The following is a 16,403-nucleotide window of genomic DNA, read 5'->3' on the forward strand; positions in this document are numbered from 1 at the left end:
ACGAGTGCGATGGTGCATTGTCGTGGAGGAAAATCAGCTTGTTGTGTCTTTGCTGATAATCTGGCCTTTTTTCACGCAGAGCATGATGCAATTTGATCAGTTGTTGGTAGTAGCGGTGGGCATTGACAGTTTCACCAGGTTTCAACAGCTCATAGTAGACGATACCCTGCTGATCCCACCAAACGCACAGCATCGTCTTCCGTCCAAAGCGATTTGGTCTTGGGGAAGATGTTGATGGTTTTCCTGGATCAACCCACGATTTCTTGCGTTTAGGATTCTCAAAATATATCCATTTTTCGTCGCCAGTTAGAATCCGATGAAGAAACGACTTTCTTTTTTGTCTGGCGAGTAAGATTTCGCATGTGTTTTGGCGTCGCTCCATCTGCCTATCGTTCAATTCGTGCGGCACCCATTTTCCGATCTTTTGAATCTTTCCCATGGCACGTAGACGCATGGAAATAGCTGGTTGAGTAACACCCAGTTGCTCGGCAAGCATTTTTTGTGATTGGGTATCGTCCTCGTCCAAAAGAGCCTGCAATTGATGGTCTTCAACCTTCCTGGGCCGATTTTCACGCTTCTTGTCGCTCAGGTCAAAATTGCCGTCTTTGAACTGACGAAACCAATCTCTGCACGTGGTTTCCGATAAAGCACTGTCGCCATAGGCCTCCACAAGCATTCGATGAGCTTCGGCAGCCGATTTCTTCAAATTGAAGCAGAAAAGCAGAGCTTCCCGCATATGCTGTTTTTCTGGCACAAAACTAGGCATGATTAACAAAGGAAAAATGTATGATGTCGTATGAAATCGCTGATGATGTGCACAAATTAATGTTGACAAATGTCAAAGTCATCGAAAAAAAAATATGGCGTCTCCACGGTAGCTTAATACGCTTACTAACGCCATCTATTAGCAAACAGCGGATTTAAGCTTATACACCTGGTATTTGATAGAGTAATACTAACTCGATTTATGTTATATAACTATGTTAAACAATTTATTAAATGATAATTGTGACAAAATATTAATAAAATTCTATAGATCAGTAAATAGAAAATAACATTTGTTGTTAAGATGTTATTATATGAGATGTAAATATGCGTTTAAATAAAACGCCCTTGTAACAGGCGAAAGCCTTTTATGCCAAATAAAGATTATTAATATTATTATTATTATTATTATTACTTGATTTTTTTCCATTTAAATCAATTGTTTTAATTAAGAATTAAATTTTATAATTCTTATTGAAAAGACCTATTAATTATTTAACAGAATAATTTCCATTATTAAAAAAGTTATAATTAGTAGAAATGAAAGACTGAGTGATGTAAACCCAATTTTCTAAAAGCCGAGTCTAATATTGTAATATAAAGGTTTAGCTAGTTTTCTAATGTAAAGTGTAATGCTAGTTCCCATAGGTCTATTTATTTTGTGTTCATCAATACATCAATACTTAATCAGAACCATAATAATCTTTTGCCCTTTAGAGACAGTATATTTAATACTTTAAAGCAAGGTACCGTTAACTCAATTTCGAAATTGGAGGGGTTAGAACCACCATTGGCACTTGGTCTTTCAAATGTCGTCGTACTAAAACATAAAAAAATTTACAGAGCACGAGTATCTTTTTATTTATTTCATTCTCTAGTAAAATAACTTTAATTAACACAGTAATATTAATGTATTAATGATTTATTATTTTTTACAAAAATATATATCTTATCAACAGGAAATGAATTTCTTTTAAAAATGCAAACAACACAATTTCATTCATTATTCAAAAACTTCTAGACACACTGTAAATTATCAGACTTACTTCTACTCAAGCCGTCATTCATTATTTTTAAAAGAATAATAATACACACTGATTTTGTTTTTACATGTACACCGTATTTAATTATTTTTTTTTAATCTCAGAAAAATTATCAGAAATTAATCATAAAAAATCAAAAAATTGATATCAAATGATTATTTATTAAATTACTGATTATACATGTTTTTATCATTGATAAAAAGATGTGTAAAATTCTACATTTACTGTAAAAAAATTATTGTAGTCACATTAGACAGACAATTAGTACACATAATCAGACAATGTAGCATCCCATCTTTATAAAACCTGTCCCTACTCTCAAAATTATGCTTTTTGCCATTTTATAATAATTAAAGATATAAAAAGTTTTTAATAATAAAGGAAGTTGTATAGATTATTCCCTATGGAATTTCAGGATTTTGAGTATATATCTGAACTCAGGAGACCAAGAGGAATTCAATGATGCCCTAATTTTAGACTGGAAATGAAAAATGAGAAACTTATCATATTTACGATTTCTTGCCTTTCACAATACATTCTACACCATTTTAGAGTTTTCCACTAGGTCACGCTGCTTGTAGTTCAGTATACGTTTCATTTTTTTTTTCTTTTGTTAAAGAACTACCGTGAATCAATAACTAGTGACATTAAACACTCGGCAGCCTGCTGGCGGCTCCCCTCCGGGAGGAGTTTGTCAGGAACACTAACAGTCAAATGTCACCTAGTGGAAAACTCTAAAATGGTGTAGAATGCATTGCGAAAGACAAGAAATCATATTGTATTATATGATAACTTTCTCATTTTTCGTTTCTGGTCCAAAAGTAGGGCATCGTTGAACTCGTCTTGGTCCCACGAGTTCAGATATATACTCAAAGTCCCAAAATTCCATAGGGAGTAATCTATACAACAGCCATAATAAAATATCAGAACAGATGGCACAACACACGCACTTTTAAATGTTACTGGAAAAGTTAAGCAACTTATTGCTGGAGTTTTTAAACAATCTATTTGAAAATATACAACTAAATAAGAGTACAAATGTGCTTCAACTCCATTCAAATATTTTTACTATATTTTCTTTAATTCTAAAATATTAATCTCGTATTTATTTACAATTATTTATTTTGTATAAAAGAAAATCTTGCATAACTTATAAAATATTGAGAACCTTGTGAAAAAATAATTAGCCAGTTGTCATGGATTCAATCTATATTCCTTGTGGTGAAGCTAATAAATAATTGCTTTGCATTGTTTCCAGATTTTCCTCATATTCTGTGTTTTCATCCCTAATTAGTACTACCATACCTTTAACTGTTCAGATGTATATAAAATTACTAAATACAGTGATTACTTGTAAAAATATGGAGGTCATTTAACTATTTTAAAAACATTACCCCACCTCTTCAATTTAAAAATCTTTTGGTCTCAGGGAACCTTGAAACATTGAGAAATGCAAAATACATACTAAAAAATGTTATCTTGTATAAAATGGAAAATTCTAGCCATAACTTCATATTCTATTTTAGGCAGGTTTTACTATGTTTTTATTTTATTTAATTAATTAATTTTTATATTTACTACATCCTATTCAGTAAACAGTATAATAACCTTATAAAAATTTGTAGTTTAAATAAGCAAGCTATTTCTAAAACAGTTATCAAAGCTTCAATAATCAGTCACTTTGCTCTTAAAGTATCAGCTATATATAAATTTAAAAATTTTTAATATTAATAAATAAATATATAATTCATTCATAAAAATTTTGTAAATTAAACATTTCAGGTCAGTTAAGATTTATTTCAATAATGAATTTCTATGGAAGAAAGTTAATTACAAATCTCTATGATGTAACAGATAATAGAAAAATAAATTATAAATTTGTTTAGTACAGTCAAAACTTTCAACACAACAGAAGAGATTTATTGTACAAATTAATATTTTTAAAAGTGCTTGACGGTAAAAGTTTGACTATTTGAAAGACAAATTAATCTAAAGAAATATAACAATGCATAAATAATAAGAAAAAAATAATTTTTATACAATTATATAAAATAAAAACTTTCAGAAATAGTACTTTGCCCTAATTCTTAGGAAATCTGATATATAAAATTAATATCATATATCCATTGTAACTCTTATTAAAATCTAGCATTAAAATAAATTAATGGCATACATATATCGCACAAATTATATGTAATTTTGCAAGATTTTATGCTTTATCTATGATCTTTCTCATTTTTGGAGATGAATCTAATTTGCTTTATTAATTAGGATAGTAGTAAGAAAGTGAGAAGTATATAGAAATTCCAAAGGCAATTCACAGTCATTAAACCTTTTTTAAACTTTTTTTTAAACTTTTATTTGATAAATCAAAGTTTAAAAAAAAATATTTGAATGTTTCTTAAAATTTTCTTTAAATAATATTTCTTGTTATATAATATCAATTATTAATTTGTTGAGATTTATCTAACATGTAAGTCAAATTTCACACATCTTTGAGTTTCCCTTTATTAAAATGTTTTTTAGCAGTTTAAAAAGTATTTTACTTTAAATATTTATAATTTAATTACAATGATATGGAATAAAATATTTATTATTATTTAGAAAGAACAAATATAAATGAACTGTTAATAAAATTTTGATCTTACGGCATATTACATCTAATTTTATTTTGTTTAGATAGTGGTAGATTCTAATAGAATTTATTCAGGACAGTCCCATAAAGTGTATTCATTGTCATGTGTTTAGAAAAAAGTCCTGAATTTGACAGATTTTAATTGGATCCTGTTATGAAGATCTGAAAAAAAATGTATAATTAGAGTAGCTATTCCACCTTGAATAACCACAGTTGTTATTATTATTTCCATATGCAAAAACATGCCACAAATTATTTTTACACACATTTCTGCAAACGTGAGAAACAAAATATTTCACTTACCAACTTTAAAAATTGATTATCCTAGATTTAAATACATTACTAGTGCAAAACATACAGGTTAATATTACTTATATTTATTGTAATGTATATAATCAAAATATAATATGAATTTCAAATCATATTTTGACTATATATGATTCATATAAAAAAATTCTATAAAATATTTTAATGTTTTATTTGACACTTTTATTTTGTCATAATATAAATAGTTACTTATAAGAAGCTTCCAATAATTTGTACAATGTTTCTGACAAAATGGCTATGCAATAGTAAAGTCTCACTCAACAGAGAGAAACAACAGTACTACACTACTTAATGCTTGCCGAGAAATGTTTATTCAGCAAGAACATTAATTAGATTATTCTTGAAAATTCCATAATCCTGCATCTGCATGTGTATAAGAACATTATCGGCAATTCAACGATCCAAAACTTACAGTTTAATTATTTCTACTTGGCATACTATTACATACTACTATCTATGTATACTACATACACACCATCTATCTACACTACATATCTACTATTACGTACATAAATAGACGCATTTTGAGTCGACCGATATTTTACGGCTCCTCGTCAGTAATTTGTACAAAATCAACCGTCTCCTTAAATACAAAAGTAGACAAACATAACACGGAATATATTGCACAGAACATATTACGCGATCACTTAATGTATCAGTGCCGTAAAACCTAATTAGGCCAGAAACACAGCTATTAACATAAGTAATCGGCCAAAGAAATATAATTAAACTATAATACTTGGATCGTCAAATTACAGGTAACATTTCCATACACCCACAGATGCAGAATTACAGAATTTTCAAAAATCATCTAATCGGAGCATAGCCGGCGATCCCGACATCAAAGGAAAAAACGCTAACATTTTCGACCCACGTCGGAGACCATCTTCGGACACTGAACGTGGAAGATAAAATCGAAACATTCCGTTTCGTAACGATTTACATTCTGGATTCCACACCCAAAGACGGCCCACGAAATAAGAAAATTTAGCATTTTAGTCGAATGAAAACTTGTCGGCAAGCATCAGACGGCAAGGCGGCGTACCATTGTCGTTAATACTTCTAAGTCTAATCTGCAAATGTGTGTAATATAAAATTTTAACTCAGAATATTGAAAGTTTACTCCATCATATTTAACTCATTGAAATTATTTATCATAACCAATGTTTATTTCAAAATCATCTGAAGCTATAATTTGTATATACGTATATAAATTATGTATATATACACGTACGTATGAATTACCCGAAAGTATCTCCAACCTGTTTAATGGCAATTTAATACATCAATCCCTTAAATATATAATTTTTACGACCAGACATAAATATATAACCATAATCTTCACTACTTAATGTAAAAATAGCGTAGAATTTAATATTTACGACATTTCACAATACTCAACAATTAAATAAACATCCACCTCGAAATATACACATTAAATTTTCACGGCGAAATGAATCGGGATTAAACAAATTAAAATATTTCAAACAAACAGAAGACAGGTTGTTTGATTTCGGTTCACCAAACCTTCGACATTCGTTTAAACTTTATATTAAGAAAATATAAATATATAATTGAATCAAACGCCTCACTTACAGCATTAAATTTTCATAAACAGAAGAGCTAGAATTCACTGTCGACATCTTGAAGGAGGATTAAATCGGCGGCCGGGTGGCAACACTTAAAAATCTGTATTTCTCTTATTTTTTTTAATTTGGACTAACTTAATAATCATACGGAATATTAATACGTTTTCGGTTTATTAATGTAATATTAACGTAAATAAAAAAGGACAAATTAGACTGTAAAATTTCTACCATTTTCTGATAAATGACGTAATTTTCGTGGCCTGCGAAATAAAAAAGGGAAGAGAATCCTGCCTGCAGGGGCGGATCTACATAGGGACTAAGAGGACTTAAGCCCTGGCTCCCCAAGGGCTCATAAAAATTTATCATAAATTTTTAATACTTTTTCATTGACAATGAGCATTTATCGTATAGTAAAAGCCATTAACGGTGTACTATAGATTACCCCCAATGGAATTTCAGGACTTTGATTATATATTGGAACTCAGGAGACCGAGACGAGTTCAACGGTATCCTATTTTTGGACCGGAGACGAAAAATAAAAAAGTTATCATACTTTTTCACTTACCATACTTTTTTAATGCTCTCACGAAGACGGCACCATAGTTGCTAGTACTGCCATCTTGCGGTAAAGTCTGCAAACCATGACGTCGGACTACGGTCATCTCCAGTAGGGTTAAACACGCGATACGAGAGCGGAGAGAGCGACGCGACTTCCGATCATCGCGCGATCGCCATTTCGGTTAATGTTACTTATGGCAGCAAACGTGGCGGCCGAGCACGAACAGTCGGAACGACTGTTCGTGCTCTCGACTGACCTCCCGCCATGTGCTAAACGTCACTAGTTAGTCACTAGTTATTGAACAAAGTAAAAAAAAAGGGGGGGAAACGTCTACTAAAGACAATTTTAACGGCAAGCGACGCGACTCCCGATTGCGATAGCGAGGCCGACTTAGCGGAGAGAGCGACGCGACTCCCTATCATCGCGCGATCGCCGGAAGAAAGTATGATAACTTTTTTATTTTTCGTCTCCGGTCCAAAAGTAGGGTATCGTTGAACTCGTCTCACTCCCCTCAGTCCAGATATATACTCAAAGTCCCGAAATTCCATAGATAGTGATCTGTAGTATCCCCGCAATTAATATTAATAATATAATAATAATGATAATTTATTGTATTATTTGTATTAACAAAAAATGGGGGCCCGTTGGACTTCAATAATCCCTAGGCTTCGGAAACCTAGATCCGCCCCTGCCTGACAGTAAATGTAATGGCTCAATTACATTGGGCGTGTTTACTAACGGGAAACAATGAACGAATTTACTCAAATACAGCCAGTACCAATCATATTGGGCTAGTAAATTCGCTTACTCGCTTCGTTTTCAAGTATCGAACCAGATGTGAAACCGAGAGGTCCATATTTCTGGATTTCCCGATTTTCTACACACATGTTAAATATATACTTAAAGTAGAAAACAAACAATGGAAGGTAAAGAATGAAACTATTTTTAAGACATCATATGCCTGTGGTCCAGTGGCGTAGCGTGGGTGTCAGCCGCTCCCTTATTTAGGTATTTTTACAAGATATTATTATTTATTGTAAAATTTTGCCGCCCTCTAAAAGTGCCGTCCGGGACGGGCCGCCCCTGCCGCCCCCACTACGCTACGCCACTGCTGTGGTCATATTGGAACTGTTGTCGGTGATGACGCGTCACAGAAACCAAAATAACGTAATCGCGCGACGTGCCACAGCTTGCCAAATTCAAGACTATCCGGCCTTTCTTATTTTTACCCTTTAGTTGCTAACAAATTTGTCCCGCGCAATATGCGGAATACTCTGAAGCGTGACCTTGATTGGCTTCAAGCTGACAATGGAAATGTTTCCACCACTGCCTTCCCAGTTTATTTATAGCTCCATGAAAGCAATGAAGATAGAATAAAAACGTCCAATATTAAAACATCAAGTTTTTGTTTTTTATACTCTTAAATTTCTTACAAATTATTATATTTTAATTACATTAAAATCAGAAAAGAATAGCTTCCAATTAAACAAATTTTTATAATTTGCCGAATTAAAAAAAGAAGAAGAAAAGGAAAGAGTAACTGGCAGGTGGCGCAATCGACTTCGAAAGCATGTGGCGCAACGAGCTTTAGTAGCAGCCATATTTAAAAGTACTATTAAACAAATTTGTTGTTAATAATTATTTGGGTAAGTACTAAATAAAAATGAATGTAAATAGAATTTTTTTAAATGGCTTTGTGCGAATTATATGCATTACTTTATGTAGTAAAACGTAAAGATTTATATTAAAGTTGATCGTAACATTTAAATTATGAATGTAATGCGCATGCGTAACCGGAAGTTGAAAACTGTTTCACTTTTGAAACGTGTTTTTTAAATTAAATTAAATTTAAAAATTATAAAATTTTATATTGTAATTAATAAATAAAAATAGATATGTGTAATTAATTAAAATGCTTAATTATAAAATTTGAATTTCAATACATTAAAGATATATTTAAGTTTAATTTATATCATTACCAATTTACTTTAAAAATAAAAACTTATGGCAGTTTTTGCTGTTATTACAGGCTTTTTTGAGAATAAATTAAATTATAAATTGGTCAACATATCTTCAAATGGGTACTGAGCAGTTTTGTTTGAGATGGGACAATCACAAAATAAATTTATTGACAGGTTTCGATGAGCTGTTATCCAATGAAGTATTAGTAGATGTGACATTAGCCTGCGAAGGTTTAAGCCTCAAGGCTCATAAAATAGTTTTATCAGCTTGCAGCCCTTTCTTTCAAGCTTTATTTATTGAAAATCCTTGTAAACATCCCATTGTCATCATGAAGGATGTCAAATACACAGATTTGAAAGCCATGATAGATTTCATTTATAAAGGCGAAATTAATGTTACGCAACAACAATTAACGGAACTCCTTAAGACTGCAGAAATACTAAATATTAAAGGTTTGGTTGATATTGCGAGAAGGACCAACGAGGGAGAAATTCTGTTTCCCGTTAACGAGAATACGTCGACATCGCCTTCGACTGATGAAAAGAAAAAGATTAAAAGGAAGAGGTCTTCGGTCTGTTCTGGTAATAGTGATTCTCCGACAAAAATTAGAGAAATCGAATCTTCGGAAAATGATAAAGATTTAACCGATACGTTTAGAGAATCCGAAAACAATATGCAACAGGTTTCTTCGGGTTAGTATTTGAATGTGATTACCATAGTACATGTTTTTAATTTTATAGATTTGTAATTATATATAGTATTATTCATAATAAAAGTTTCATTACTTATTTTGATGATAAACAAAATGAACTCTCATAAATAGTTTGTTTTATGAATTCATTTAAGTTTTAATACAATATTTAAAAAATAAATATAGTCAAACTTCCAGCAGTGGCCATTTATTTTGGAAATGTTTCTTTATCCTATAAGTATCACTTCAGATAATAATGGATTGTATGCCAAATTATTTTGCCTTTCTGGTAACCAAATTTGAGATGTTATGCATGAAAAGAGAGGTTCCACAGTATTAATGTTGTTATGCAGTGGTTCTCGCACTGTTCAAAGATACCTTATTGTTTCATTAAAAAAATTCTTGCACCTCTTACTTTTTTTTCTAAAACGTATTGACCTTTATTTTACAAGTTAGCTGTATTAGAATAAAATACATCTTAAGATCATCTTACAATTTTTTGATAGTATATAATTATATTTTAAACGAAAAACAAAACTAAAATAGTATACAGAGATACTCATTGCTAAATGAAACAAAATTTGCGTGATAAAATGAATACACTGTAGTCATAATAACAATAATTTTTCTTCGTGCCTCTGCGAATGGCCTCGTGGACTACAGTTTGAGAATCACTCGTGTATCTTATTAAGACAGAATTTTTAAGAGGAACATTCATTCTTTTTTGTTTTACTGTCTTACAAAAAACTGAAGTGATAAAACAACTTTTGAAAAAGAACTACCAAGACTGATGGTACTGCTCATAGAAGAATATCTTAGGTTTTCAGCTTTCATTATATAAATACTTTTAAACTCTTTATTGAAGTATTGTATAAAAGTAAATGCATCAACACTAACTTATATTGAAATGGAAAAGATTATATAATATTTTTTACATTGAAAATAGATATTTTTCTTTAATCAGCTGCTTGATTGGTGCTAAATGTCAGGTAATTATCAGAAAAATAAAAATTAATTCAAATGATTTATTTTATTCATTGCAGAATATAACTACCATGTTTGTTTATAAACAAAGAGTAAATTTATAGTTGAGTTTAAATAACAGAATGGTCATTAATTAATGTAAAATTTGTCATTTAATAAACAAGATCAGTATTGATCCAGTATAATTTAATGAATTATTCTGATAATCAATACAATGCAGTGGAAAATTTTAACATTGACAGTAGAAGTTTAATACATAATTTTATATTGATATTAAAATTAATAAAACATTAAAATATTTAGACAGTTCGTCATTAACGAGAAATAAAGAATTTGATGAATCGATGGAATTGAACAATGTATGTCATAATGATAACTGTAAAGATAATTCCCAATTGGAAGAAACATCTGAATTAGATATACATGAAATACAAGAAGAGGGTAAGGAAAATTTTATTATCCAAGATTTTTAAGGCATGCTTTATAGATTTTTTCAAGAAACACTAATTTATTTTAATGGCAAAATAATTATTATTTGTTTCTGATATTGCTAATGTAATCATTACATAAATTAATACTGTAATTTCATCTGGATAACTCGTATGTTATATATGTTTAAGGTTTATTTGAAAGCATGTGTGGGTTATACACTGTTACAGGTTATTCTCATGAAATTATGGTAATTAAAAAAATTAATATATTTTGTAATGTAAATATTAAGTAAAATAATTAATTTAAAATACATAGTTTCTGTATCAAAAGAAGAAATAAATGCTGGCAGTTCAGAATCTCTATCAATCTCGAGTAACTTGCAATCGGATAAAGACCAAAATAATTCTGAAGATGATGATGACGATTTGGATGATTCTCAAGGTAAAGTAATATATATTTAATTTCTAGCCATTAGTTAAACATACATGTATAAATATATATTTATGAACATCATCTAATGTATGTTCACAAAAAAACATTATATTCAGAGTCAACTCAAGAATATATATATATATATATTTTTTTTTTAAGAATATTCAATTTGTATTTTCGATTAATGGTAATAATTATGAAAACACAAACAAACTATTTAATAAATCAGAAAATATAAAAGAAAATAATAATAATAATATTATTTTTTAAATGATAGAATTGATAAAAGTAGTAATAAATGCCTCTGTACCTTTTTTTTCAAGGTTTTTTCTTTAATTTTTTATAATAATCCCACAATTTGTTTACTATTCCTTGGCATGCCACCTTTAGCATCATTGTATACTTTACATAATACTTCCCAGGCAGGTATATCTCTCTTCTGCTTCGAAGAAGTAGCATTTGTCTTTTTATTTTTTGGTAATCTCTCATAATAATTCCAATAATCCCTACTAATTCCAATAATACTTCCTTTTAGAAATTAGCAAAATTACAACAAACATTGCTTTCAATTAGTTTTGCCATTTTTTATACATGTTTACTTGCAACTAGACGATTGTTGATGATGGTATAATATGAAAACAATCGAATAGCTTTAGTGTAGTTTACTGTAAAGTATCAAATAATTTAATAGAATGATAATATGGTGGTTATTTGCATTGACTGTCTACTAGCATTGTGTATTGTCTGATGGGCAATTCCAGTAATGAAGGAAGAATTAACTCCTCTTTGACATTATTTGCATGTACCAATAGTAGAAAGAAAAGAAAATTCATTAAATTTTTGAAATAAATATGAATTTTTGAGTCTGGAGCTATATAAATAATTGGAAATAATTATGCATGCCAGTAACTAGTGAGAGAGTTTTTTCCAAAGCTTCAAATAAAATTTAAAAAACAAAATTGCTTGCAACTAAAAAAAAATAGAAAAACTTATTAAAATGCATTACTATGAATTAAAGCCACTATATAGTGACCTTACAATTAGTTGAATTTCGTATATAGTCTATTAAAAGTGCAATAAAATATGTTTTGTTTACTTATTTTCTATTTTAAAAATATTTGATAGAATATTGAATGCTTCTTGTTCTATTCAATGTTGTTATCGATTGATTACATTACAACTATTGCCCATCACTATTGCAGCCAATTCTAAATAAAAATATGTTGAATCGTGGCATAAATCAAACTGCTGAAAATTTCTTGAATCATGTTCATGTTAAAAATTTTAGTTTGACCTTGTTTTAAACTATAAAAGCAAATTATTTGTAAAGGTTGTATTAAAATTAAGAAAAAGTTATAAGATAAAACTGGATTGAAAAATAACATAAATATGGAAGGAAATATACTTCATTTCTGGGAAACCATTGATGCTTCCTGAAGCTTGGTGCTATGAACTGGAACCTGCTTTGCCTACTGAATAACTATTTTGCTGTAAAAGTAGTTCAAAGTGTCCTGAAGTATTTTTTTTATTTTTTTTTTTACTTTTGACAAATATTCAGCAGATGTAACTATCAACAAGGATTTTAAAATTGAATAATATAATAATTTTGAATTTTACTGCTTTAAAATAATAATATTTTTTATTTTATTTTGCTAGATTTTAGAATAATTATTTTTGTAATTATTAAATATTTTTACAATTTACATGACTTTATTGCTGAAGCATTAAGAAAGCAAATAAACAACCATGCAAACTTATAAAAATTACATAATTGAACTTTTTCATCAACAAAAAGGATTATAATAAGCAAGAAATTAATATAATATATGGACAGTCAAAGAGTTCTTGGAATTTGGGTATAGCATTATAAACTTTTATCCAATCACCTTCAAACTAGAACCCTTCAACCCACAAATGCACATTAGACACGTCCATGACACCATCACCGCGTGTCCCACTCAACTGGCGATGAATTTCAATCAGTGTCACACCACTCAAATGGAGAAAACGAATGATTACATGCTGTTCTTGTAATGAAAATGTCGCTATTTTAAGTATCAAAAACAGTCTGCACTCTCGCCGCTACTGCTAGAGTTCTGTGTGCCGTACAGTTCTGCCATCTCTGTCATTCATTCACAATGAGTGCATGTGTGTTTTAAAACAAACTGCATGTTTCTATCTGTTTCCAGTCCCGAGAAAAAAATCTGAGGTGTTATAACTTGGATGCACCTTGTACATACACACACTTGCCTCATTGATTCTATCATTGTTTGAAACACCATTGGAAGGCTTGGAATATTTAAAAGTTTGGCTATTGTGCCCATTGGTCATTTCTACATGCAAGTTTTGAGTAGGTTTTGAAATGTGGTTTGGGGACGACAACAAGTGGTGGGGCATGTTATGGCATGTTATCATGATTCAGCAACCACTCTCCACAGATGGTTTCTGCATAATATCATTTCATTGTTTGTTGTACACATACACATATATAGTCAATCAATCTTTTTTGCAATAATTCCTTTCTGACAAAAGACTTGTGTCATCACCCACCACCATTCTCGTGAGATCTCACCCCGAGTGACTTTTGGTTGTTCCTTTTGCTAAAAACGGGTTACAAGGGAACTCATTTTGCGACCATGGAGGACATCAAATTTAATGTGACAGCTAAACTCCTGAATATTTCAAAAGAAGTCTTCTAACAGTGCTTTTAATAATGGCAGGATTGGTGGGGAGTGTGTGCTGAAAGGTCCTATTTTGAAGGTGATTAGGTAAGTCCTATCATTACAGCACTCTACCACAATTACAGGAATTTATTGGCTGCCTGTGTTTTTAAATAATTATTATTCAAATCAAAAACTTGTTTCCAGATTTATTTGCTTAAATTTGATCAAAGAATAATTGTTGAAAATTTCGTAAGACTTTTTCAAATATCTTATTATGGCATATATTAATTTATAATGAAAGTAAATACAGAGTAGTATCTTTTAAATTAATAATTAAATTTTTTAACAAAGCATTAATTTTTTATATATATTAAAATATTTTTTTCTCCTTCTCTTTGTTACAGAAGAAGAGGATGGAAAGAATAAGAAAATTTACAAGTGTTGTAAATGTGAAAAGCAATTTAAAAACAGTTCCACTCTAAGAAGACATGAACGAATTCATTCTGGAGAAAAATTACATACTTGTGAAATTTGTAAACAAGGTTTTAACCAAAGATCTTATTTAAAAACGCATATGATGACGCACACCGGAGAAAAACCTTTCAAATGTGATGTTTGTGATCAAAGATTTGCCCAGAAGAGTAATTTAAAGCAACATTTACTTATTCATTCTGGAGATAAACCTTTCACTTGCGATACATGCAAACAAACTTTCAATCGTATGGAGACTTTAAGAAAACATACTAGAACTCATACTGGTGAGAAACCTTTTCAGTGTGAAATATGTAAAGAAAATTTTTCACGAAAAGAAGGATTAAAAAAGCATATTTTGTTACATACGGGAGAGAAACCTTTTTCGTGTCATATATGCAAACGTCGATTCACTCAGCCTTACAATTTATATTCTCATCTGAAAACGTACAATAATGAAAAACCTTTTGTTTGTGAAGTCTGCAAAAAAGGATTTTCGAGAAAATATAATTTAAAACAGCATATGATACTTCACGATGATAACATCCATAAAACGTAATAATCAAATTCCACTTTATTGAGTATACACATTTAAATCGATGACCGCATCACTTTTGGGCAATTGGCGTTCATCTTCAGGACATCAACAATAGAATTCCTATCTAAATTGTTTGTAGTTTCTGACTTTTGCCATCAGGTAAATATTTTTGTTTTAGTTGAATCATTCAACGTAATGATTTATGTGAACAACAATCAGTGATTTTGGTAAGAAGTTTATCGCACATGTTCTCCTGGTGGTGATCTTGGTTGCTCAAAAGTATTAGAAAAGTGGCAAACAATTTTTACTTGTGCTCACTCCATTAAAACAGAATTCAGATTTTATTTAAAAAGTTAATGGAATGGAGTATTTTCAGAAAATTTATGAACACCAAATGCTAAGATTTATTGTATTATTATAAATGCACTGTGAATATAATTTTTCAATAAATAAATCAGTTTTAAACATAATAGTATGAAGTTTATTAAAGATTTGTAAAAATTTAACAAAAAAATGTGTCCATAAAGTTTATGGAATTTTATAACAAAGTTTGTCTGATAATGTTGTCTACCAACTGTGCCATTGCAGTAACTTATTTCTACAGTTTCTTTTGATACATCATCCCAATACTGCCATTTCTGATTTAAGTTTTTCTGCATAGAATTACAGTACTGCTTTCTATTTTCAGTAAGACAGTGGTATAGTACAGTAAAACTTGCAATCTCTCTAAGACAGAAACTTGCAAATCTGGAAAATTGTAGTTATTTCAGCATTACCATCAAATTTACAAAATATCCTAAGCAAAACCTGTGAGACATGAATGAAAAGTTGTTCACTTTTATTAATTATCCAATCATCATTAAACATCTGCTTTCTATATATGCTGGTGTAGAGAGTCATTTTTAATAAGATAGAGCCTATTGATCAGGGCCTGTACAATGGATGAGGTTATGAGGTGACTGCTTCAAGTGGCAAAATGAGTGGGGGCAGTCAAAGATGTTCAAAGAAGAGAAAATAATAAGTCAAAAAAGTGAAGTTCTTTAAATGTAATATTATATTTGTCAACGTGGACTTAAATTATTAGTAGGACAGTTAAACTGATGTAAGTAATAACGCAGGAAGTTGGGTACTAGTTCTTTATTTAGCCTCCTGTACACATACTTTGGTTTACAACTGTGTGTTTTGGGCTATTACGCCCCTCATCAGCAGGGTGACAATGGCTGTTACATATAACTACAAATAATGAAAGAATAAACTAACAGTGAATTTTTAAAAAACATAAATACAAAAAATCAATTAATACAACATAAAA

At 30.2% G+C, this 16,403-nt stretch overlaps 2 protein-coding genes across 4 annotated transcripts in view; one reads left to right on the forward strand and one right to left on the reverse strand.

The window, feature by feature from the left end:
- Sac1 (Sac1 phosphatase) overlaps nt 1-6,457 on the reverse strand; it is a 30,506-nt gene extending 24,049 nt beyond the window's left edge. For all 3 annotated transcript variants that reach the window (XM_067269594.1, XM_067269593.1, XM_067269592.1), the window contains exon 1: nt 6,367-6,457. In XM_067269594.1, coding sequence (XP_067125695.1) covers nt 6,367-6,413 — 47 coding nt within the window. In that variant the 5' untranslated portion in view covers nt 6,414-6,457. The remainder of the gene's footprint in view (nt 1-6,366) is intronic.
- Nucleotides 6,458-8,494: 2,037 nt separating this feature from the next.
- On the forward strand, nt 8,495-15,561 carry LOC136974644 (myoneurin-like). The gene is made up of 5 exons (XM_067269569.1): nt 8,495-8,564; nt 8,948-9,572; nt 10,859-10,996; nt 11,303-11,428; nt 14,487-15,561. The coding sequence occupies exons 2-5, from the start codon at nt 8,996-8,998 to the stop codon at nt 15,110-15,112; spliced, it is 1,467 nt and encodes a 488-aa protein (XP_067125670.1). The 5' UTR covers nt 8,495-8,564; nt 8,948-8,995; the 3' UTR covers nt 15,113-15,561.
- Nucleotides 15,562-16,403: the final 842 nt, after the last annotated feature.

Source organism: Centruroides vittatus, unplaced genomic scaffold (genome assembly GCF_030686945.1).
Source record: "Centruroides vittatus isolate TY-2023 unplaced genomic scaffold, ASM3068694v2 contig_352, whole genome shotgun sequence".
NCBI classification, from domain to species: Eukaryota; Metazoa; Arthropoda; class Arachnida; order Scorpiones; family Buthidae; genus Centruroides; species Centruroides vittatus.